Source organism: Engraulis encrasicolus, chromosome 22 (assembly GCF_034702125.1).
Source record: "Engraulis encrasicolus isolate BLACKSEA-1 chromosome 22, IST_EnEncr_1.0, whole genome shotgun sequence".
Taxonomy (NCBI): Eukaryota; Metazoa; Chordata; class Actinopteri; order Clupeiformes; family Engraulidae; genus Engraulis; species Engraulis encrasicolus.
The window spans coordinates 2,487,823-2,513,274 of NC_085878.1; the positions used below are offsets into that span (position 1 = coordinate 2,487,823).

Consider the following 25,452-nt stretch of genomic DNA (forward strand, 5'->3'; position numbering starts at 1 on the left):
TATAAAACGTGGTCAATGATTGTAGTTGGGCTATGTTACAAATAGGGGGAAACACACATACAGCAGTTTTCCACAGGTAATAATGCATGAGTGCATAATTTATCCTGTCATCGCATATGATTTGATATGATAAATTAATTCAGTGCGCATCATTGTTGAGGCACGAAAAATAGTCATCATTAGAAACTTGAGTCCTTAACATTCCCAATCATCGCCGCAAGATGGCGATATAGGATGTTTTATTGGTAAACAAACCGTAAATAGTTGGACGACTATTAGCTGCTAACCCTGCTAGTGTTGCTACAAAAACTCCAAAATAACCCAATGGCAAGCCGATTTATCATAACATAACCCTCCAGTTTATACATTTTCATGATTAAATCAAATTTTGTTTCTTAGTATTCTTTTCGTTTCGTCAAACTGTTCCACTGAACTCGGGGAAATATTTTGCTTGCTCAACAATATACTACGCGTGGTACAGAGTACAGAGATGCTCACATGTTTACAAGAACCAAGTGAACAACCACCCTTGGATGTGTTAGGTGAAACGGTTGGGTAAAGCTTTTCATTCCTAATTAACGTGGAGTTCATCCGATTATGTGCTGAATGGAACTACATCAATATCCAATGTGTCCGGCGACAGTGTGCTTTGCAATGTGTTACTGCAGATAGATGACGAGAGATTTCCACAGCCTGTCTCTACGTTTGTCATTGCCCTACTGACTTTCCATAGTGCATTTTACATAGCTATTTGTTTATTCAGGCTCATTTATGCAATACGTAGCCCACGACATGACTACAGTAGAGACGATGTTTGCAGAGGGTGTTGAACTACAGTTGTTACCCTCAGACCCACAAGACATAAACACCCAAAGGTGCCGCATAGGTCCATCTCTAATGGCCAGCCTCAGACTGAATATAGGCACACCTGTCTTGATATCCACCCCTGGAGGATGCTGTCTGTGTACGGCTTGGCCAAGACGGGACTTGGCTGAGGGATATTTTCAGTGTGATGCCAAGTGTGTCACAGCTAATTTCAGAACCCCCACTCAACAAACTTCTTTCAAGTGTGAGGATATCAGACCACTGACTTGTCCAAAACTGAAACGTGTGAAAGTTAACGTTGTTGTGACGAGCACAGACTTCAAGAAAAAGATGCCCTCGCAGCTGATTCATGATACAGTGAAAGAAATGCTGAGTGGTCTATACATTCATGAAAAGCATGTCATTTCATTAAGTTCCCTACAGACTGAAATGAACTGTGTTTACATTGAGAATGCTAACTCTGGTTCCACAAAAGCAGGCCTTGTCACAGGGAACACCTGTGTGGAGGTAGCTGAAGTCATCACAATCGCAGAGCACAAAAGAAGAATCACCCAGGAGTCCCCAACGGCATCCTTAGGTGGAATGGAGGATATCTACACCTCGCTGAAGGAGCTCATTCACCTGCCTCTCCACTACCCAAAGACACTGAGTAAGCTGGGCGTGCTGTGTCCAAGAGGGGTGCTTTTAGTCGGCCCACCAGGAGTAGGAAAGACCATGCTGGTCCAGAGCGTGGCGCGGGAAGTCGGTGCCACTCTCGTGACGATCAACGGACCCGTGATTCTGGGATCCAGGCCCGGAGAGAGTGAGGAGAACCTGAGAGCCGTGTTCCAACAAGCTAGGGCGGCGTCGGAAGAGGGACCCTGTGTGTTGTTCATCGACGAGATCGACTCTCTGTGTCCGAGGAGATCGGGCTCGTCCAGCGCTCCAGAGAACCGCGTGGTGGCCCAGCTCCTGACGCTGATGGACGGCATCTCCAGCCGAGACCAGTTTGTCACCATCGGAGCCACCAACCAGCCGGACACCTTGGATCCTGCTCTCAGGAGGCCCGGGCGGTTTGACAGAGAGGTTCAAATATATCCCTCTTTCAGAGCTCTAAATTAACTTGTTTTCATAACCAGCCAAAATGGCTCATAGATGTTAATCTAACTAGCCAAACACACACTCACTAATGCGTCAAAGTGGCTAGTAAGTTGGTCTTTTCTACCAGCCAAACTGAAATTTCACCAGTGTTTGGCCGGTTGGCTGGTGTTAATTTAGAGCCCTGCCCTCTTTACTTAACCCTTTAATGCACGCCGTACCGTCTGAGGCACGCTGTAGTCATTGAAAGGTTAAATATCATAGTACTCCTCTACTACGACATAACACAGGGCCTTAAGTAATGCACTACCACTCAGTCATTGCCATTCTGGTAACAACAAATTAACTAGACTGCCTGTGCAGTCGCCTTCGACTGCTTAAGGTATATCCCCGAAACGCGACGCTTCCAGTACCCCATCATTCCTACCACTCCCGTCCACCATTTCGTAAACGTATATGATACATACAGACGTGACATGACGTGCATAGGCTTAAAACCAAACGACTATTGTGAAAATGAAGCAAAAAATGGGGCAAATGGTAATACTGTTTTAATGGTTCAGTGGATATACCACATTAGGTACAGTGTAATAACCAGTGTAACAACATTTAATACAATGTAATTTTTTTACTTAGCCTACATCATGTGTTTGTGCTCAAGTGGTATTACATGGTATTGCATATTGTTACACTGGTATTACACTATATTACATGGTATTGCATACTGTTACACTCGTTATTACACTGTACCTGATATTGCTTATTGTTACACTGGTATTACACTAGTATTACATGGTAGCCTATTAAATATTGTTACATTGGTTATTACACTGTACCTAATATGGTAGATTCACTGAAATGGTGAACCATTAAAATAAGGTGTTACCGGGCAAATCAATCCACCCAGTCAGAAGTTATGGGCCAAATGAAAATTCCGCCATTTTGAAAGTGTTGTCTTCCAAACTCGAATCAGTTCATGAACCTACCCTAGAGCATTCACACACCAAATCTGGGACAAATCCATCCACCCGGTCAGAAGTTATGGACCAAACAAAAATTCGGCCATCTTGAATTCAGCCATCTTGAAAGTGTTGACCTCCCAACTCGAAGCAGTTCATGAACCTACCCTAGAGCATTCACACACCAAATCTGGGACAAATCCATCCACCCGGTCAGAAGTTATGGACCAAACAAAAATTCGGCCATCTTGAATTCAGCCATCTTGAAAGTGTTGACCTCCAAACTCGAATCAGTTCATGAACCTGCCCTAGAGCATTCACCCAAAAAATCTGGGACAAATCCAAACATCTGTTCAAAAGTTATGGACCAAACAAAAATTCGGCCATCTTGAATTCAGCCATCTTGAAAGTGTTGACCTCCCAACTCGAAGCAGTTCATGAACCTACCCTAGAGCATTCACACACCAAATCTGGGACAAATCCATCCACCCGGTCAGAAGTTATGGACCAAACAAAAATTCGGCCATCTTGAATTCAGCCATCTTGAAAGTGTTGACCTCCAAATTCGAATCAGTTCATGAACCTGCCCTAGAGCATTCACCCAAAAAATCTGGGACAAATCCAAACATCCGTTCAAAAGTTATCGCGCTAACACGAAAGACCTTACGCGGCGGACGCGGCGGCGGACGCGGCGGACGCGGACGCGGCGGCGGCGCACGCAAAACCATTACATCCCCGACGCTCCGCGTTTCGGGGATATAATAACGCAGTGTTTTAACGGGTTAACATTGAAATGACATAATATTGACAATAGTAGTGAAAGGAAGTACAGCAGGGGCGTAGCCAGAAACAATAAAACAGGTGGGCCCCGAAAAAAACGGACGGGCCCAACCCGAAAGCATGGAGGTAGATATTATAATACCACGCTCAAAAATGATACTTTGAAATTGAAATCATAGAAATCACAGAAGATGAACCAAACTTTTGACAAAATAATTAATTATCGCTCAGTGCTATGCCATTAATTATAGTGAAATGAGGCAACAGTTGACTGTCAAGTGTGAATGGGGCGGGCCTGGATGTCAAGTGGGCGGGCCCAGGCCCACCCTTGGCTACGCCTATGAAGTACAGATGCCCCCTCTGGATTGGAACCGGGTCCAGATTTGGTCACTTAACTGTTTGGTAGCCCAGGAGGCACAGGTTGAAGTGGCAGTGGGGTAACTGTACTCCCTCTCACTACAGCAATACCAGAGAGAGTAGAGAGAGAGAGGTTCCATTGGCCCATTGTTTCCAGGTTCTATTATTGGGGGGGAAATCCCAATTTAGGCAGAACTAGACAGACCTGAGGACTGTTCTATTCAATGCAAGGAGCATTATGACACGCCCCTTTAGGCAGACCGGAACCTGGTCACGTTAGGTGTCCATAGAAACCTATTATGTTGGCATATCTCTATATACGGTACTTAAAGAATCTCTGGCAATACTTCTGGATTTCATTTGGGTGCTTTTTGGAATCAGAGTCTACATTTTATTGTGCATCACCTGCATTCAGTATAGGTGACGTGAACTCTACTCCAGTGATTCTCAAACTATGGGCCGTGGCCCACTGGTGGGCCTTGAAGGTACCGTACCTGTATTCCAAATGGGCCTTGAAATCCTTTTCTAAAAGTGTAAATATTACTGGTGTGTGTGTTGCTGTTAACTATTTATTTGAGTTGAGTTCGAGTTTGAGTAATTTGGTTTTTGGGTCAGAGGTGGGTGGGCCCTGAACATTTTAAGTGGGCCCCGAGTTGGAAAAGGTTAGGAACCCCTGCTCTATTCATTAGAATCAGTTGATTTTCTCAACCACAACAAGTACTGAAGCTAGGTGGGTTATCACTGCAGCAGCTAGTAGTAACATTGTTATAATAACTAAAACTCGTATTATAATTTTGCAGGTCGTTATTGGTGTCCCAACGCTTACACAAAGGAAGTCCATCCTGGAGTGCGTCAGTAAGAAGATGCCCATGTCCAGCAGCGTTGATCTTGCGGCCCTGGCGGAGGTCACCACGGGCTACGTAGGGGCTGATCTCAGTGCCCTCTGCAGGGAAGCAGCTCTCAGGGCCATCCTACACTCCCCAGAGGTACACACGTCTTAGCCTGATTATCATCGACTTTCAGATATCTTCGAGACTTAGTCTGACCAAGGGCATATTAACATATTTCCCAAATGGCATGGTGGGAGGAGTTCCCGATTTTTCGGGAACTCAAAAAGTATGTGCATTGTTCTAGACCTGACTAGTGGCAACACTGAAGGTGTTGTGTCACTAGGAGGGCACGGCCTGGCTAACAGAGTCTTACAAAAACGCTGATGCTGTTCACACCGCCAGTCAAATTTGAACTCGCATAATATGATAAAATATATTACAAAATATCATATTTGATATCAGAGGTAGTTGCTAGTTGCAACAGATTTCAAGCCACTCAGCCTGTGTCCCTTTCAGGAGTGGGGAACCTATGTCTGGAGGGCCGTTTTATCCGGCCCCCGAGACAATTTTAATGTCATGCAGCATCACATGACATATGACATATTTTGTAAAGGAATGTTAGAAATAACATTTGCAATACAATTAAGTTATATTCAGGGGACCTAAAGAAGGTGGGTCTGTTTTAAAGGTGTCTACATTTAATATAGGCCTGAACTGCATGGGGAAATCCTGATTTGTGTTCATAGTATGGCCCTCGGAGGACTTTTACGGCCCTTGTAGGAATTTGAAGTGGCCCTTCGAATGAAAAAGGTTCCCCACCCCTGCTTTAGGTGCACGAAAACAACAGCTTAGTCTGTAATTGTATGCAGAAACAAGCATATTTAGTATCGGGGAATAAAATGATAAAATAATAGAACGATAGAGGGAGCACACGCCCTCATCTGTATTTTACTCATAATAATAATAAAATAATAGAAGAATAACATAGTTTCTGCATTTTGTGCCCATGCCAGTTTCCTTCTGGATTCTCCAGTTGTTCAACCTTTGCTTGCTATTTCAGGGCTGTGATGGGAAAGCCATTGAGATGCAGCACTTCCATGAGGCTCTGAAGAGAGTACAGCCATCTTGTCTCAGGAGCAGCATAGGCCTTACTGACTACAAACCAGTAACCTGGGAACAGATAGGAGGGCTGGATGATGTCAAACTCAAATTGAAACAGGTGATTAATCCTCCTTATTTATCATTTTTTTTAGTTGTACTGAAGAACTTTCTTCACTGACAATGGACATTTGTCTGGATACTTGTCTGTGTAGTTACTACCGTATTACGAAAATAATAAATTATATGTTAAATTAAAAGTTACCAAACTACTAAATTGCTAAAAAATGTCCTGTTAACTCAACTTAACCTGCAGAGTATCGAGTGGCCTATGAAGTACCCGGAGTCGTTTGTGAGGCTGGGCCTGTCGCGGCCCAGAGGGGTGCTCCTGTACGGCCCGCCAGGCTGCGCCAAGACCACCTTGGTCAAAGCAGCCGCCACCTCCTCGCACTGCGCCTTCCTGTCCGCCAGCGGAGCGGACCTCTTCTCACCCTTCGTTGGGGACTCGGAGAAAGCCCTGGCACAGGTCTGTATTGTCAATTGTGCAAACAGTCAGCGGTGGAGATTCACAGCGTTGGAAACTTAGAAAGGCCATGTCACATTGTTTTTTTTTTTCGTGAAATGTTGATTGCAATAAGATCATCAGAAAGGTTGAGGATCACCTGTGCAAACAAGCGACTTGTTTAATAGTAGCTGATGCTGTTATTTACAAATGAGTGTTTTTAGTATTGCAGTATGGAAAAATATCTTATTAACATAAACATTAAGCACTGTGCCCCCCCTGTTCCATGTTAGCTGTTCCGTCAGGCGAGGGTGCGTGGGAAAGTCCACACCCTTGCAAAGCATCCCAAGGGGGCAGTATGAGCCTGGGCTTGGCACCACGCTTAGGGTACCTCAGGCATGGAGGAGGATGCAAACAGAAAAGAGATGTATGACTTTGCATTGTTTGATCTAACAATTTCTCTTTGCTACAAACATCAACTGTTGTTTTCTATTTGTTTGTTTGAGTGTTTTCCTTTGTAGCTCTTCCTCCTGGCGAGGGCATGAGCCCCCTCCATCGTTTGGTATTATCACTTTGAGGAAATATCTCATTAAAGGGATACTGTGTGAGATTTTTAGTTGTTTATTTCCAGAATTCATGCTGCCCATTCACTAATGTTACCTTTTTCATGAATACTTACCACCACCACCAAATTCTAAGTATTCATTATGACTGGAAAAATTACACTTTTCATACATGAAAAGGGGGATCTTCTCCATGGTCCGCCATTTTGAATTTCCAAAAATAGCCATTTTTAGCTGCAAAAATGACTGTGCTTGGACCATACTAGAAAATATGTGTTTATTACTTAGTAAACTTTCATGTAAACATCAAATTTGGCAATAGGCGACTCAGTTTCAATGAGCAGTTTTTTGACCATTTCCTGCACAGTGTCCCTTTAACGTAAACATTGAACATTGTTATTTTTCCCCTAGCCAGGCCACGCCCTCCCAGTGACGCAACATCTTCTGTGCTGCTTCTAATCAGGCCAAGAGCAATGCAAATATCCTTTCTGATCTCCCGAAAAATTGGGAACTCCACCCAATTTGTTTTTAAACTGGTCAACCAGTAGCAAGCCTAGGGAGGCGGGTCAACCATGCCGTTTGGGAAACGTTAATTGTTGTGTGCTCTTGAGATTTGAAAGTCGATGATAATCAGGCTATTGTTCCTGGAGGAGAGAAGTGCCGCACACTCTCAAGTTAAATAAACAGTTTTTAATGTGACAACGTTTCGGCCTGTCGGCCTTCCTCAGGTCACGTGTAGGCCGACAGGCCGAAACGTTGTCACATTAAAAACTGTTTATTTAACTTGAGAGTGTGCGGCACTTCTCTCCTCCTGCAATTGTATTTTCTGGTTGCCAGCACCTCTGTTTCTGGTGTGCGTTTTGCACCTCCACTAATCAGGTTGTTCCCCATACATGGTAGCTGTTCCGGCAGGCGAGGGCGTGTGCCCCCTCCATCGTGTTCCTGGACGAGGTGGACTCCATCCTGGGCAGCAGAGGCGACGGCCGCGTGGCCCACAGCGTGCAGGCCGGGGTGCTGTCCGTGCTGCTGAACGAGCTGGACGGGGTGGGCCTGAAGACGGCCGAGAGGAGAGGCCCCCAGAGGAAGCAGCTGTGTGGTGAGGAGGGAGGACAGGAGCAGCGGCAGCAGCGGCAGGTCAGTGAGGCCCTCTTGTGGCTGGTTTTGGAATGACTAATGATGACGCTGGTGAGCTGGGGCAACAGAGTGGCGAAGGGTTTTTTCGACCTTAAAATAAAGTTGTTTAAAGGGGTATGCCACTATTTTGGGGCTTAATGCAGTTAAAATTGTTGGCCAAGGTTTATAAAGGTGGTAAAGTGTCTTATTTGTTTAAAGTTTAAAGAGGGAGTATGTCGCTAAGCTAGTGAAAGTCAATGGATCCGTGTAGCATGCTCCCCAAAATAGTGGCATACCCCTTTAAGGGCGGTTAATAAACTTTTATGTTGCATTTCTGAATTAGCTTTGCAGCCCTCCGTGAGCTTGAAGTACATTGCGTGTTTGGCTGAGCTCGACATCTCTGAAGTTTTGCGTGAGAGAATCATCTCTGTAGTCTGAGTGATAGAGTCACCAAAAGATGATTATCGAGTGCCATATCATTATAATGGGGACCTGGGTTTGAGTCCAGCCTATTTTTTGATCCTTCCCCAATTCTCTCACCCACTGCTTTCCTGCTTAATCTCTCCTACTGTCCTATCGAAATAAAGACATAAATGCCCAAAGATATTGTTTTAAAAAAAAAGAAAACAAAGGCTTCACATTGTCAACCTCTACCCATAACCTGTCAACCTTGTAGTTTGTAAGCATTCTTATAATCACAAGTTAAACACAGAAACTGAAGGATGGTACAGCACAGGACAGTTTGTTAGCATGTTACTAAAGTGTCTCCTGCATGTTTCAGATGGAGTGCCATGAGGTTTGCAACAAGAATGTGATGGTGGTGGCTGCAACCAATCGGCCGGACGCTTTGGACAGTGCCCTGATGAGGCCCGGGAGACTGGACAAGATCATTTATGTGCCTCCCCCAGACCATGAGGTAAACCAACACAGGTTCATGTAATCATTTATGTGCCTCCCCCAGACCATGAGGTAAACCAGTGTTTCTCAACAGGGGTGCCCGGGCACCCTGGGGTGCCGCGGAAACGTGGCTGATAAATAAATTATGTAATATGATACATATTTGTCTAAATTGATAGGTTAATGCTAGTCAGTGGAATCTTTCATCTGCCATTTACGCACAGTAAAGTACTAAATATAGGTCGCCCCAGTCAGCTGCAACTTTGAACGTACGTGTGACGTCTCTCCAAATGTGTTACTTTTCTAAGCATTTGTGGTACTGGATGCGATGCTATGTTACGGCTTGTTGGTTTGGGGTGCCTTGAAATTTTTCATGAATTGAAAGGGTGCCTCGCCTACAAAAAGGTTGAGAAACACTGAGGTAAACCAACACAGGTTCATGTAAAACAAAATATGTCGACAGGGGGCGCTGTTGTGCCTGTGTTGGTTCATATGGGCTTGAATGCCTATTGGGACCAGGTTTTGAGTTCAGCCTGGGTCATATCCCAATCCCACCCCATATATCATCCAATCATTTCCTGTGTCCATCTTTGACTGTCCTATCCAAATAAAGGCTAAAAATCTCCAAAACAAAAAAATGGAAGTCAACATTATGTTGTTTAAGTTCTTAATATGCTTTAGTCTACTGTAGGTGATTTACTATTGACTTTAATATATAACATGAAACATGAATATAGGCCAAATAGGATAGCAGTACTTGTGATCAGTACTTAATATATAAAAATATTTTATATATTAAATAAGTTCTGTGAATGGTAATAAAAAGATAATTACATAGATAATTAGTTAAGAGTCTCTGTCTTGTAGGCACGGCTAACCATACTGAGGCTGTGCACGGAGAAGATGCCCCTGGATCCAGATGTGTCTTTGGAGGAGCTGGCCAGCCAAACATCCCTCTTCTCTGGGGCCGATCTAGAGAACTTATGTAAAGAGGTAAGGAGCCGTGGAAGCAGGTGCACAACTTCAGGAGGCAATAGTAGTACACATTAATAACACACACATACCAAGATTCATAGTAGTACACATTAATAACACACACATACCAAGATTAAAAAAAAACATTTCAAGAAGCACAACATTTTTAAAAATGCAGGCAGGGCTCTAAATGAACACCAGCCGAGCGGCCAGATGCTGGTGAAATTTCAGTTTAGCTGGTAGAAAAGACCAACTTACTAGCCACTTTGACCCATTAGTGAGTGTGTGTTTGGCTGGTAAGATTAGCTTCTATCAGCCATTTTGGCTGATGATGAAAAATAGTTCATTTAGAGTCCTGCATGCAGGTATGCATGTTTATTAATGTTCTGCATCATCCCCCTAAAGCAGTGGTTCTCAAACTGTGGTACGCGTACCACTGGTGGTACTTGAGACATCTCTGATGGTACTTGGAAGAATATTAATTTTGTTGCAGTTGAATATGTCTCTTTTGTCTCACATTTTGTAATATTCAATTGTATGAATCTGAAACCATAATGCAGAATAATAGGCCTACTAGGCAAGCAAGAAATGTAAAAACTGTTGATGCCATTATGAACCTCTCCTATATTGACTGGCAAAAGTGAATATAAAGGCCTTTACTGCAATATTCTAATGTTGGTTGTCAAGGTGTTACTCGGAGAGCTCAATATTTTCTCAGGTGGTACTTCACACAAAAAGTTTGAGAACCACTGCCCTAAAGGAAATAGCATTTACACCGACTTCCCTCGCTCCATTTGTCCTGCTGTGTCTGCCCATCTGGATTGTGTTGCCTGTCTGCTTCTGTTTGACCCTGTGCCTCCCTGTCTCTTGCCCCTCTTTCTTAACACTGTAGTGGCATTTGAATAGCTAATGGGAGGTGTGGTGCAGCAGGGGCAGATTAGCCATAAGGGCCAGCGGCACAGTGCCCAGGAGGACCAACAGTTTACAGCCAGTTAGGGGCAGTACATAGGCTGGGCAATATGACGATATATATTGTTACCGTGATATGAAAGTGTATATCGTGACCTTTCTCCTATATCGTTTATATCGTGATAGTAATTTTATCAATTTTATACAATTTAATATCATTTAATTACATTTCATGTTGTCCCAATACTTACTATAAGTTCATGTAACTGTAAAAATAAGAATAAAAAGATCAATTTTAAAGAAAGGTTGTTTTGCGACATGAACAAATAAAGAGCAAATAAAGAGAATAACTGAAAATGTATGTAATTGTGCTATATCGTGATATAAAGTAATCCATATCGTGATATAAAGTAATCCATATCGTGATATAAAGTAATCCATATCGTGATATAGTTTTTTTTTTTTTCCATATCGCCCAGCCCTAGCAGTACATAACGAAAACTTTACAAATATTGAACATTAAACATTCTTTTATTCCAAATGCAATTTCCATAGTCAATAAGCTATGGAAAAGCTAGAGATATTTTGAACTAATGACTGACTTGCATATGATGTGCTGGGAGGGGTGGCTGGAGGGGGGGTGGATGCATTTGTATGTGTGTTTTCTGTCTGTTTGTGTCTGTCTGTCTGTCTCTCTGTCCGTCTGTTTTTTACCCTGTGAGACCAAAGACAATTTTCATGCTTGCATGATAATAAAGTATAATCTAATCTAATCTAATTGTTCCTAAAGTGGGGCATCTGTGAGGTATTGGTGTTAAGGGACAGTTTGGTCAATTTCAACATGCAGTTGTATTGCTCACGCTACCCTTGACTTGTCAGTACCTGGTGATGCCACATTTTTTGGCTCAGCCCTTTCTGAGATATGAGCAATTCTAATGGGGGCAGCGTTTGTTTACATTTTTAAAAAATGAAACATAGTCCAACTCCAAATATTTTCCCAAAAGGTACTGCTATTTGCTAGTTGTCTGCTGATGTTTTATAACCTTTTGGATGTTTTTGGGAATAAATAAAAATGTTTTTTTGAAATGTAAACAAAGAGCTGCCCCCATTACAATGACCAGGATCTCGGAAACGGCTGAAGAAGAAGAAAAAAAAATCTCAGGCACTGACAAGTCCAGGATAGTGTGAGCATTACAACTGCATGTTGAAATTGACCAAACTGTCCCTTTAAGGGGCACCACAGTGTCATAGTATGGTGTCCTCATGGTGCATCTTTCTGCTGTCCCCTCTCTCCACAGGCCGCCCTCATGACGCTGCATGAGGAGAGCATGGACGCTTCCACTGTGCAGCAGAAATACTTCAGAAAAGCCCTGCAGAGCACCAGGCCATCACTCACCTGTCAGCAAATACAAACTTATCAACATCTTTTTGTCTGAAACAATGGTGTCACAATTCTCAGATCAGAAGCATTACATTATATTTAAATGACTCAATATGTGTGAGCACAAAATAAGTGAATATATATTTTTGTTTTTCAATAAATACAAGTTGTGTTCCTACCTACTATGCATATGTGTGTGTGGGTGTTTTGTTGGCAACTTATTTTGTGAAATTGTTGTATTTCCAAGCGTATATAAGGAAATGAGGAATGCTTTCAAATAATAGACTACCATGATAGAAACCATGTAAATAGAATAGTAGTGGCTATTAACTAGCACCTGCAGTAGCCTAATGCATTGGTCGCTGGTGATGATTTATTTCCTTTTGTGTGCTCTAAAGCCATGAGGGGGCGTTTTTGTCCTTCGTTAACTGCCTGCTGTTTGAGTAGAGTTTTACTATTGATTTCGATAATGAGCATTTGTGTACGTGCCTTGGAACTCGTATCACCTCAGCGACAGCGAGATATAGTGCGCGCAGCCAGGATGCTGCGTTCAGACGCACCTTGAACACACAACTGGCGACATAGAGATAGATACTGAAGAAAAACTGAAAAGGTACGACTTCAATCCATCAATGCGATGCTGAACATTTGTATCTATTTTTTTCATTTAATAAAATAATTAGGGATAAATATTGACGAGTTTTATTATCGATAGGCTATAGGAGAGATGTCCGCATTTTTTCAGCTATTAAGGAAGAGGAAAGAGGTATGTAAAGTCTAAGTTAAGTAGGCTAATTGCAAATGTTGGTGAGCATGCCTAATGTGGGCTATGTTGACATGCTCTTTTCATGCGTCCTCAGCTGATCCCGCTAATTGGGTTCGTGGGTATGGCGGCAGGTGGGGCAGCCTGTGCATCAATCTACTTCTTATTAACCAAGACTGATGTAGTGTGAGTATAAAAGTTCATTATTTTTACCATTTGCATTAAATGTTCATGCCTGAATGAAAAAAAAATACACTAGGCCTATGGTTTATTGTTTGAATTTATTTTAACTCTAGAATTAATCGGTCGGGGCCAGAACCTTGGGAGAGGATAGATCCATCCAAACCACAAAAGGTAGGGCCTACTTTAAAAAGAAAAAAGTCTCCGCGATCCATGTTTTCTGTTAAAAAAAAAAAAAATCTCTACTTCCTTCTTTCTGAAACCATCAGTCATGTTATCACTACATTCTCTGCTGAGTCGTGATCATGTGACCAGTTTTATCAAACGCTGCAGTGTGTCATTTCACATTTTATTTCAGTCAGTGCTATAAACATTTAGAGTGACCTCCTAAAGATGTGTTCTCTTGACTGCTTGTATTACTGCCTGCCTGCTCTGTGCAGGTGTCATATCACGCCCATGTCTCTTTTTTGGTTTGTTTGTTTGTTTGTTTTATTCTAAGGAACACCTAGTAGTTTGTTGTTGTTTAAGGTGCACTGTGTAATAGCCTAGGCTATATTAGTTTGTCTCCAGAGCACATGCGGCCCATTTACAAATGTTACCTTTTTCAAATTCTCCTCCGTCACATTCTAAGTATTAATTATCCTTTTTCCATCCAATTCTGAAGCGACTTGTACCTTGTGTCGATTTTATTTAAAGCGACAAAAGTCGCACCAGAACCGTTTTCCATCAAAAAAGTACTTGAAGCGCATTGAAACTACGTCACAATGCCTCTCGTTAATCCACATATTTCTGTCGCGCTTGGTCGTTTTCCATCCACTGCGTCGCTCTTTTAGAATGTTTGTGTCAAAAGAAAAATAGACTTTATCGCGCGTGAGAATATAGCCTTGACCGACAAAACAAGATGGACAGTCTACGTGTCGTGTTATTAATAATCAATATACTATCCGCAATAATTGTGATCAGGAACAGGATGACAGTCCGGAGAAGGCGACTCGCATAGCCTAGATGTGCTTTTCACTAGTACTCGCAGATCGCTAACCTGGCAGCACCAGGTGCTGTTTGTGGTGGGAGATGGACGTGCCAACATAGCCTACGGAGCGTCAGTTTATGACAGATTTTCGAGTTAGCAAAAATCTGTTTCGAGAGAGGCTATGTGTGCTTGTAGAGCCACATATGAGGCCTGACCCTGCGAGCAGGGAGAGCAGAGGTGTCGTTGGGGAAACTGGGGTGGCAAAAGCACTTTCTAAGTTAGCTTTAGGCACTACAAAACAATTGCAATTTTACAAACAGCCCCTGGCAAAAAAGTATGGAATCACCTGTCGTGGAGGATGTTCATTCAGTGATTTTAGGGTTTATTTATTTATTTATTATTATTTATTTTTTTTAAAGAAAAATGATGAATCACAGACCCGACCCAAAACTGCCTAGTCAGACAGACACAGAGCAGCATACAGGCCATCATACTACAGTAGGCCTAGACCCGTGAGAGCAACACCTCCCCGCCCTCCATGGCCAACCCCTGTACCTGTCCTGTCTGAAAAGGACTAGCTAACATCAACTGAATGAACATCCTACATGACAGGTGATTTTTTATTTTGTCTGAGGTTGTATGCCTATCACATGGTAAAATTTGCAGTCTCAAGTCAACACTGCTTAGAGCATATGGTCCCACTCATTTTAGTGTTAATGTACTGTTGAATTAACACTTGAAGAGTTGAATTTAACATTATAAAGCAGAGGAGAAGATCCCGAGTCAGCTGAGGAGGACACTGAGGCAGCGGCAATAAGAGATACCCTGATGCGTCACCTGATGCGTCACATGCATTTGTGAAAGACCACAGAATTCACATCAAGTGAATATGTATATTAAAAACAAACAAACATGGGCATTTTTCACAAAAATGCATTTAATAAATATTCATAATTAGTATTAAATATTAAATAACATTAAATGGTAAGCCCACTTGGCTGCTTGAAGAGGCAATGGGCGGGTTATTCTGATGCTCCAAACTGACGCTTGACGGACGTTCTCAGAGAAGTTAGCATCTCTCCATCTTCCTCCTCCTGCCTCTTGCCTTTTCAGTAAGTCCGACAGCTGCTGACTCTATGCAGCTAGTACAGACTTTTTCTTCAGTGGCCTGCGAAACAGGCGACTACCTCCTGCTGCAGCTGGGGTGGGGCCTGGGGGCTCTGAATCCTCCATGGTCACTTGTCCACTGTAGTCTTCTATTACATGAGGAAACACATAAAATACAAACACATTTAATTAAGTTATCCGAGACATGGTATTACACTAGAGGTTTTTTTAATCCAAGTTAAAGGGTGTCAACTAAGCTTGAACATATTAGCCTGAAGTAAGCGTGAACATATTCAGTTCCAATGATTTAATGGATATCAGTGTTAAGAATATTTTGAAGCTGTTTATCAAAATGACACCTCAACCTCTGACAAGAGAAAAGTGAGTACACCCCTATTTGAAAATGCATAGAAAGGTCTTCAGTGAGGCATGATTTGGTTCAGTGTAACAGTGCTTTGGACCATTTCTTGTGGACTGATAAGCCCAAGATAAACAATTTTGTTTTAGATGGTGTCAAGTACGTGTGACAGTACCCAAGTGAGTAGTTTGAAGACAACAGTGTGTTTTGCCTCTAGTGAGGCATGGTACTGGTACTGACATGGTTTGACATGAATGCTGCCAACATTTGGATGCTTACAATACAGGTAAGGTAAGTTAAAGTGAATAAAGTCCTAAACACTACTTGTCTTCTGTTAAATTGAATAGTAGTGAGAGCGTAACTTTTCGACCCTCAGGTCTTAATCAGGCAAAGTGCATCCTTGACAAGCAGAAGGCCTACCAGCACTATGAGTACCAGTGATGAAAGAAGTGCAGGGCATAGTGTCAGTGTCAGACAAGTCACCTAGAGGCAGTGACCGAGGCAAAAGGTTACTCCAGCAGGAGACCTTTTGCATATGTACTATTTAAACATGATGTCCCCCAATGGTCTTATTGAAGATTTTGACATCAAACCATTCTTGTACATCTAAATTTAACAAAAGAGAAGCAGTGTTGCAGATTTTATTCACTTCACGGGACTATTCTATTACTCTTTCACTGGATTAATCCTTTTATTGTCCTGCACCTGACTCTTTCTGGGCATTTTCGCATAGGGGTGCCGGAGTACTCACTTTGGTCAGATGTTGAATTGTTTAAAAAACAAAAAAACAAAACAAAAACAGAGAAATGTGTCTGCTACTCACTTTTGTGATACACAATATTAGCATGAATAACACGACATTCAAAAGCATGATGATCCTGACTTACCAGCACCCTCTGCTTCCTCATCATCCCCTTCATCCTCTTTCTCGTCTTCCACACCAGATTAGTCATCAGGGGGAACTATTTGTACAGAGCCAGACGAACAATGTAAACAGTGAGAAATCGTTTATCAGATCCATAGCTTCATTAGCAAAAGTCAGTCCTCGTCTTTCTGTTTACTTAGCTACTGCGCTATGTCTGTCTGAGTATCGTGTCCTGTTTGCAGGGGTGGAAAAGTAACTAAATACTTTTACTCAATATTGTACTTGAGTAGCTTTTATGAATACTTTGTACTTTTTAAGTAATTTTTTAAATTAATACTTTTACTTGTACTTGAGTACATTTTGACCCAAGTACTTTACTCAATTACACTGGAACCTGCCCTGAGTACTGAGTAAAAAAAATGACTGAGAGACAAAATGCCATGCACAATAATGCCACAATCCGCCGTAAATGAAAGATTGTGCAGGATGGCACACAGCATTTCCACTATTTTACTATCTTGATATCAATGTATTGGATGATGGCTGGTGCCAAGCAAGAGATAGAGGTTATGGAGGACGATATTCAAGAAAAATAAACATGACATTCTCAAGAGGAAAGCTAATTAAAAGTAACTAAGTACTTTTACTCAAATTACATTTTAAGTGAAGTACTTTTTACTTTTACTTGAGTGGATTTTTAGATAGGTACTTTTACTTGTACTTGAGTAGAATTTAGGCAAAGTAAAGATACTTTTACTTGAGTACACATTTTCTGTACTCTTTCCACCTCTGCCTGTTTGATACAAACATATCATTACTTGTGCGAGCGATATACGAGGGGGGAAGATTACAAAGTAGACCTAGAAGACATTTATGTAAACAGCTGTACTACCTGGAGTCTTTTATGTGACACCTGAGGAGGGCTATCTATTAGCAAGTTTACAGTAGCAAGTTCCCCTTCGGATAAAGTAGCCAGGTTAACACTAGCCTCAGTGCTTAATTTGTAAATCACAAGGTACCGGAACGCAAAACACATATGACATCACATCGACGATGAGTTGGACAGAGGTCCCGGAACGCACAGAAAAACTATTATTACGCAAACGAATAAAACGGGGAAAAATTAGATGCAATTCCCTCAGGCCTGGACTGGGAGAACAAAATGGCCCTGGCATTTTTGGCCTAGACCGGCCCCGGAGCACATCCGACTGCTTATTGACTAATATTCATGCATGAATCTCTCTTTCAGCTACCAGAAAACACCAGGAAATGTGTGCTGACTATATCAACTATTTATTTAAAATGAATCTTAGTTTGGGCAGTGGTTTAGAAATGCAATAGATGACCACACTCACAGCAAAAGTAGGCTCTCTAACTCAACCTCATCCTGGCCTGGTTTGACTAGATGAGAAGAGGGAGATTATTTATCACAATGTATGCAGCACTTGCAAAATATTCAAATTAATATAGTATTCAGTGTATAGCCTACTCATAAATTGACCTAGATTAATGTTAAATTGAGGGTTTCTTCTAACAGGTGCATTAGAAGAGGGGTTAATTTCCTGTTATCAAAATGCATCTCTCATTGCATAAGGAAGCTACTTTAATAGCTTGAATGATGAAAGAAAATCATGAACTGCCTATCACCACAATGTTTTGGTGTGTCAAATATGTTAAGAAAGCATTAACATACTGAAGTTTCAAAATGAAAGTGGTAGGCTACATATAAAATAGTCTACAGATAAAACTGTATCAAAAGCTTATTCAAAAGAAATTCTTCAATCTTTTATCATTTCTAATTGTCCTGGATAAAATAACAGCTGAGAGAGAGAGAGAGAGAGAGATGCTAGGTCTTTACCTACAGAATATGGTTTGATTGTGCTCCAAGAATTTTTTTTTTAAAATCCGTTTGCCAAACCTTTTCCACACGCGAGACGCGACAACCGTTACATGACATATGGACATATTAACTGCGTGATAAATGTGATTACGCAAACGATCGCTGAATATTTAGTGAGAGTAGGCAAGAGTTTGACAGTCTTCGAAACGCATTGGGTACACAGAATGCTTTAGTACAACACCACTGGTGTTCCATTTAATGCTATAGCCTACATTTGGCACACTGCCGTGGCTACTATATTGTTAATATTCACGTCAGTGGTTTGGTGTATGGAATGTTTGTCTTCTCAATAGTAATGTCCGCGAGTCGTGCGACCGGTTCAAAGCACTCAAGCACACTTATGGTAGTGGAAATTAATGGCCTATTTAATGTTTAATGCTGAAGTGAGAGTTGGGGAGAGGCATGGAATATCGTAAAGTTTGAAAGAACAGTTCTTGACTTGACTCATACCTGTCAGGGCTCTGCCGCTTACACCTGCTTTCTCCTAGCGTGCTCCTTCACTTCCAACATGCAGAAGTTGTTGTCCCTCTCCTGCTGCTACAACACTACATGCGTGAACACATTATCTTGCCTCTGCTGCAAGTTTTTTTAATCCCTTTTCCGCAAGCTTTTCCACACCACCTTTTAGTTTTAGTCTCTCCATCGCTTGTGTCTCAAATTTGTGCGCGTAATACAGGGTAGGGGTGGGGCCGCAATGAATAGTTAAGTCCGACTCAGATGCACCAATGGGACACCCCCTCCCTCTACCCCCTTTATGTGTGGGCTGATGTCATTGGAGGAGGGCCGAGGGCCGTCAGCACGAAATTGTGGGCCGCCAGTCACATTTTTTTAAAAACGTTAATAACAATTATTTTTAAAAACCGACATCACCGGCCCTCTAGGGGCGTCGGCCCACCGGGATTTTGCCCGGTTTGCCAGATTGCCAGTCCAGCCCTGAATTCCCTACATTTTAACGACATTGAGTCCCATGTCAGCTCATATCCATACTTTTGTTTCTTAATACAAGACGGTTGGCAATCCAATGGCTATTTTAAACAACAGCCATAGCCTATTAAATGCTGTAATGACAACAACAACCAATATTTTTTGTTTGATCGCTAACTTTATGCTTAGTAGTTTCGTGCAGTGCATGGAAATTATGCTTTCCCCATGAGGTGAAAAGAAACCGAAGCGGTCTTCTACTAGTCTACCTATTGAAAGGACAGTGCATGGCTGTCCAATTCTTATCCTTTCCCGTAGCCTGTTCACACAAGGTTGGCATAGGCCTATTAAACGTTAAATCCACGCTTTGTTGGCGACTTTGTTGCATATCATTTGGGTAATCCGCATGTGCTGTTGCGATATGCCACTTCACTGTTTCAAGGGCTCGCGCACTGATGGTAAGCGAGCTGCGATTTTCTGGGCTCGCGCACTGATGGTAAGCGAGCGGCGATTTTCCCCGTAGACTTGGCTTTTCACACTGACTGTCTGCTCGCGCTGCGGTCCGGTTGAAAATCCCTCCGACCAATGTTTTATTTTGAGCGTGTAGGCCCTATTTGAATGAAATATCACCTTGCCTTTGCTGTTTTCGTGCTCAAATTGACTTGTAAGCAACTGTCGGGTCTTGGGAGAGAAGGAAACGCGCGCGCATACACATGCTGAGCGCTCGCCAGCCGAGGAAGATCTCATCCTCTCACCCAGGCTGTCTTTTTCGCTAGGCTACATGACTGATCAATGCACCAAACGCAGCCCAGGTGCCACTAGAAATTAGTATGTCCAAAACCTTGTGCCGACCAAAATTTGATGAAAACTTTTAAACAATGTTTGGCACAGCCAGGCTTTCCATCTCATCGCGCATATGAACAAACAACAAGAGAGGGGCAACTTCACGTAGCCTACATTTAGTCAGATAGTAGGGATGGAAATGTAGCCTAGTAGATCTATAGTTATGATTCTTAAATGTATGGGACAAGCAGTAGGCTACCAATTGTGCTTCCCCCACCAAAATAGCCACGCAAACGATGGACTTCTACTGCAATAAAGTGGGGAGGTCGCGACTTTCGTCTTGAATGTTGCTACATTTTAACTTGGCCTCCTCCATGCTTGCAGACAAGTCCCCAAAAGCACTTCAGAATAATCTCCCTTTCACTCAAACAAACACACTCTCAAACACTAGTTTTGTGAGATGGCTTTGTTTTCCATTGGAAATCCAATATGTCGAATAATTAACTTACATGCCCGTGCGTCGCGACGATCAAATATGTCGATAGTTTTTTTTTCAGTCGGTGCGCGTGCCTTCAGCTCTACCATATTGTAACGGTGCAGCCGACTGTAGGGTATTTTTAAGTTTTAAAGGTTATGAGTTGGGCGTCAGGCAGCAATAAGACTGCCTTTGGTTTAGCCTCGTTATCTTTCCAAATATGAATTAAAAAACACTGACCAACACATAAGAAATAACTTAGATCAACACAACGAACATCTTTTCTCATTTTTTCAGTAGTGCACTTTTGCAAACCCTTGTTTGCAGACTTGCGCGCTCGGTCTCAATTTGGAACAGCGCACATCAGTGTCTGGCTTTAGCATTCAGAAATGGTGGTCTTCTCTGCGTGCACACTTCATGGTTCCTTCTCGCTTGCTCACTCGGCTTAGTGGTTGTTGCGATCCTGACAGTCTCAACCCCAATTTAGGCCTATAGGCTGCTCGGTGAGATGGGAAATGTAGCGAACATGGGATAATGCTACGCTCTCACTACAATATATAGCCTCTATAGACCTATATTTTTTTTATTCATTCACGAGAGGTTCCGGATCAGCCATAATAAGTCCCGGAACACAGGGGGGTCAAAATTACGAGGTGGGGGATCCTGTTCCGGCATGATCCGGCTCAAATTAAGCACTGACTAGCCTACATCAACAACAATTAATCCACTCACCGGTGCTGTCAACAGCAGAGGACCTCGCAACCACGACCGGCCTGGCACCCAGTAGCTAGCTGGTCCATTTCTTCGAAAAAATCAAAACAGCGTTTTGCCCCAGCCCCATTCCTTGACGCCTGCCTTTTCTCGACCAAACTTAGCTTTCAAATTCTCGCGCATATAATAACAGCACTGCGCATGTACGAACTTCCTACGTCGCTTTAACGCTTTTCCATCAATTTTATGTCGACTTATCTCTAGCCAATCCACCTTTTTAGAGCGATATAAATGAGGTCGACAAAGCTGGCGTTGAAGCGACTTAACCGCTTTTCCATCACTTGTGTCGCATCAACTTTTTAATGCGCATTATTTTAAAGCGACTTTATATTGGATGGAAAAAGGATTTCTGGGGAAATACCTACTCTGGCCACCATCCTGTGCAACTTGAAATTCAAAGGAACATTTACAAAATTGTTTCAGTGTCAGTAACTTGTAACAGTGTGAAATACTTTTTTTATTTGCTTTCCTCTTACCTGGTATAAAATGCCACTAAGTAAGTTTAGAGGAGTGGGTTGTCAATTCCACCTTCAACCTGTTGAGTGACGCAACTGGAAAATGATCCAGTGCTGCTTTAATAGACATTAGTGTTTATCGTCATAGTGTAACTATTATTCTCTCTCCACCCCTCCGCCCTCCACAGTTCATAACCATTAACCAGCAGTGGAAGCCAGTGCCAGAGCTGGAGTATGTGAAGAGCCTGACCAAGTGAACTCACCATCAGCACACGCACACACACACACACACACACACACACACACACACACACACACACACACACACACATAACAGTACAAAACCCACCTCCACATGCATCTGCACCAATCGGAATTGTGCTCACCAATCTGGAATTCATCTGCACCAATAGGAACCCTCCTCACCTGTCTGGGGGGATACACCTGCACCAATCAGCATTCTCCATCCTCACCAGTCTGATGGAAACCTTTCCGCACTGACTATCGCTCATGGGCCACCAGTGTGCGGAAAAGCTTCTGTTAAATTGGTGGGTCAATCACAGCCTTAACTTGAGTGCAGTTTTCTTTATGCATGCATGCAGCAGGACTATGCCTTCTATCTGTATTTATTTATAGAAATGCCCACAATGCATATTTTCATGTAAGTTGGCGTATATTAAAGTATATCAAACTTGTTGTTTTGTAGTCTTTTACGTGTATACCTGTAACTGTCCAAAGTACTACCAAAGATTTTCTATTCTAAACTGCATTTAAACCGTCTCTGGTACTACTTGTGGAGAGCACTGTGACGGAGTAACTATAGATTTTGAGTAACTGTACTCCCCTTCTCTTCATACTGTAAATTGTTAGACCTGGAATGGATACGCCTTGGCCTATGGCCATATCGCAAACCGCTAAGGCAGGGGTGGGGAACCTTTTTCATTCGAAGGGCCACTTCAAATTCATCCGAGGGCTGTAAAAGTCCTCTGAGGGCCGTACTATGAACACAAACCAGGATTTTCCCCTTCACTTTAGGCCTATATTGAAGGCAGCCACCTTTTAAACAAACACCACCTTCTCTATAGGTTTCCTGAATATAACTAAGATTGCTTTACAAAATGTGTCATATTTAATGTGAAGCTGAATAACATTAAAATTATATCGGGGGCCGGATAAAACGGCCTCAAGGGCCGCAAACGGCCCTCAAGACATAGGTTCCCCACCCCTGTGCTAAGGCATACTACAACCATACTATTGACCCAGTCGGCTCCTCTGGCCCGCCCATAAAACTGCATTGTTTTCCCCTCGAATGGGGCACCTGAGTCACGCCCTCTACTTCCTGGTTCATGGGGCAGTAAGTTGCAAAAAATTGAATGGAAGTGAACGAGGCGAGTCGTGGTGGATTTGTGGTGCATAGGTGGAGGTCCAAGGCTTGGATTGTTGTCGAAAAACCACTCATTTCAAGCCCAGTAATTATTTTTTGACTCCCTCTGCCCCATGAACCAGGAAGTAGAGGGCGTGACTTAGGTACCCCATGCACCCCCTTGATACTCCACCCGTGGTCGTGTGGTGCCAATCACTCCCAGTTATTTGGCATATTGATTAGCCACTACATACAGCGGGTGGAGCAAACGTAGGGGGGAAAACAAGCAATTTCATGGGCAGGCCCAGAGTTGCGGACTGGGTCAATAACACCTGGGATCCAGGTTCGATTCTGGCACGAGGTCATTGCCCAGGTCCTCCCCTCCAAGATTGTGATTCTGTATTGAGGCTTCGGGGGGGGGAGGTTTACTATCATTCCATGCCAAACTCTAGTTGGCCTTCGTTACATGTGGTGGGTGTAGCAAAAGGGGAGTAGAGTTGCCCAGCCGGGATTCAAACCCAGACCCCTCTGTCTGGGGTACCAGATGATGACCACTGGAGGATCATACTGACCACTATACCAACGTTCCAGACTTGTTCGTGTGACAGGCAGAGCACGCCCACAACCATAGTAATGGTCACTCCATCACAGAAAGTTTCGTGAAGGACGCTCTTGGAGTGTGAAGCGCAAAAATCCGTTTGTTGCAGGTGGAGTTGTAGGGGTGCACTCTGACAGTCAGACTATTGAGCCTGCCTCTTTGGTGTAGTGGAGAGCTATGGGATCCATCACATGGGTGCGGTGCCGGTTAAAAAGACGTCCCACACTAACATGTGGACATGCTCAAGAAGGACACAGGAGCCCAGAGTACCAGCGAACTGAAAAGATGTATGGAGAATCAGGATGACTGGAAGCAACAATGGAAGGCTCGTCTGAGGATCAGGCCCGTTGCGTTAAGGTACGCAATGTAGGCAGTTGCCTAGGGTCCCCGAGTAGGTGGGGCCCCCAAGGACGACAGGTTATGTACCCAACAGCAATGACGATTTTAAATATCTTTACAATAAGGCACTGTCATCTGTATGAAGGGCGCTGCTGCGAGGGAAGCAACAGCGCCTCTCTAATACCCCCTGCTCGAGGGGGCCCCCCTCCCAATAGGTTTGCATCAGCGACAACGTGAAAATGTCAATTGCCAAACAGCGCAACGACAGTTTAGTCAGTCAAAGTACCCCCAGCTGGAGGGGGGCCCCCTTCAAATTGGTTCAAGCGTCAACATCCAGCGCAAATACAAACTGGATATCAAGCGACATAATCTCTCACAGGGTGTTGCTCTCTCACTGGGTACAGTACGCTCTACATTTTTGGCTCAAGAAAGTTGCTTTTATAATAGGCCTACAAGTTAATTTTGAAAACGACACATTACTCTCTGTACTGGCAAACCACCAAACTGTCCCAGGCCAGTTGACATCGCACAGGTGCTTCATTTAGCCTACACTTTACAGTGTATTGTGTTTTCAAAAACGTCTGTGAAGCATTAGGGGCGTAATCCACGTGCTGTAACAAGCACTGGGCAAACGTCGATTGTTCAGTAACGCGCATTTTCCCGACACGGAACTGTTTTGGATGTGGACAAACGCAAGAAGAAACGAATGAACAATGTAATGACTACGTATAACACGAGTCACACAAGTGCATTGAGTGGGATAGCTACATTGTAGCACAATAGCCTTTCTTGCTATTACTATGGATTACACCTTGGAATTTGGAACCATGGTTGTGGAAACGCGCGGATTACAGTCAGAGGTTGGGATACATTCTGGGATAGGCTACATTCTGCGGTCAAGACAACTCAAGGTAAGGGCACCGGGATATTGGTCCCCTATAATTGACACCGTTGTCAACCACGGAGTAACGTGTTAACTTGTTCAGTGATCCTTGGTCGCTACAGTAGCCTATTCGTGTTTGCTGCGATATTAGGCAACATTTGGATTGTATTTTCAAGTGCGTGATGGATGCGATACGAAAAAAATCTCGTCGAGGAGACCCCCATTGGGTTTCTTGCTTACCAATATCACATCCCCCCAAACCCCCACTGTGCCTGCTCATTCGTTTATCAGCCTTGAGCTTCTGGACTGTAGGCCTATTGTTTTATGAGTCGATATTTCGTTTTGCACAAATGGAGCACCCCCTGTTAGATTTTAAAAGTGATTGGAAAGATTAGACCATTCTTTATTTGTGCAATGATCATGATTTTCGTGGTAGGGTAAAAAAAAACCTGATT

General features: G+C 43.0%; 2 protein-coding genes and 1 long non-coding RNA gene across 3 annotated transcripts; 2 read left to right on the forward strand and 1 right to left on the reverse strand.

Moving 5' to 3' along the window:
• Positions 1 to 497: 497 nt before the first annotated feature.
• On the forward strand, positions 498 to 12,449 carry afg2b (AFG2 AAA ATPase homolog B). The gene is made up of 8 exons (XM_063188359.1): positions 498 to 1,890; positions 4,799 to 4,984; positions 5,889 to 6,047; positions 6,243 to 6,452; positions 7,892 to 8,125; positions 8,886 to 9,020; positions 9,869 to 9,994; positions 12,184 to 12,449. Exons 1-8 carry the CDS (start codon positions 772 to 774, stop codon positions 12,319 to 12,321), a joined length of 2,307 nt encoding a protein of 768 aa, XP_063044429.1. The 5' UTR covers positions 498 to 771; the 3' UTR covers positions 12,322 to 12,449.
• Positions 12,450 to 12,826: 377 nt separating this feature from the next.
• Positions 12,827 to 22,488, forward strand: c22h15orf48 (chromosome 22 C15orf48 homolog). The gene is made up of 5 exons (XM_063188384.1): positions 12,827 to 12,879; positions 12,982 to 13,032; positions 13,127 to 13,215; positions 13,326 to 13,383; positions 22,003 to 22,488. Exons 2-5 carry the CDS (start codon positions 12,994 to 12,996, stop codon positions 22,069 to 22,071), a joined length of 255 nt encoding a protein of 84 aa, XP_063044454.1. The 5' UTR covers positions 12,827 to 12,879; positions 12,982 to 12,993; the 3' UTR covers positions 22,072 to 22,488.
• Positions 14,625 to 21,697, reverse strand: LOC134438751 (uncharacterized). Its single transcript, XR_010032640.1, has 3 exons — positions 21,321 to 21,697; positions 16,532 to 16,606; positions 14,625 to 15,435 (listed from the first exon to the last, which is right to left on the reverse strand). It is a non-coding gene; the product is annotated as an uncharacterized LOC134438751 (long non-coding RNA).
• Positions 22,489 to 25,452: the final 2,964 nt, after the last annotated feature.

Coding starts and splice junctions, on each gene's coding strand:
- afg2b (XM_063188359.1), top strand. CDS start 772: ATGCAATACGTAGCCCACGACATGACTACAGTAGAGACGATGTTTGCA. Junction 4,985..5,888: donor CCATCCTACACTCCCCAGAG/GTACACACGTCT, acceptor TTGCTATTTCAG/GGCTGTGATGGGAAAGCCAT. Junction 9,021..9,868: donor TGCCTCCCCCAGACCATGAG/GTAAACCAACAC, acceptor TCTGTCTTGTAG/GCACGGCTAACCATACTGAG.
- c22h15orf48 (XM_063188384.1), top strand. CDS start 12,994: ATGTCCGCATTTTTTCAGCTATTAAGGAAGAGGAAAGAG. Junction 13,033..13,126: donor TATTAAGGAAGAGGAAAGAG/GTATGTAAAGTC, acceptor ATGCGTCCTCAG/CTGATCCCGCTAATTGGGTT. Junction 13,384..22,002: donor ATCCATCCAAACCACAAAAG/GTAGGGCCTACT, acceptor CGCCCTCCACAG/TTCATAACCATTAACCAGCA.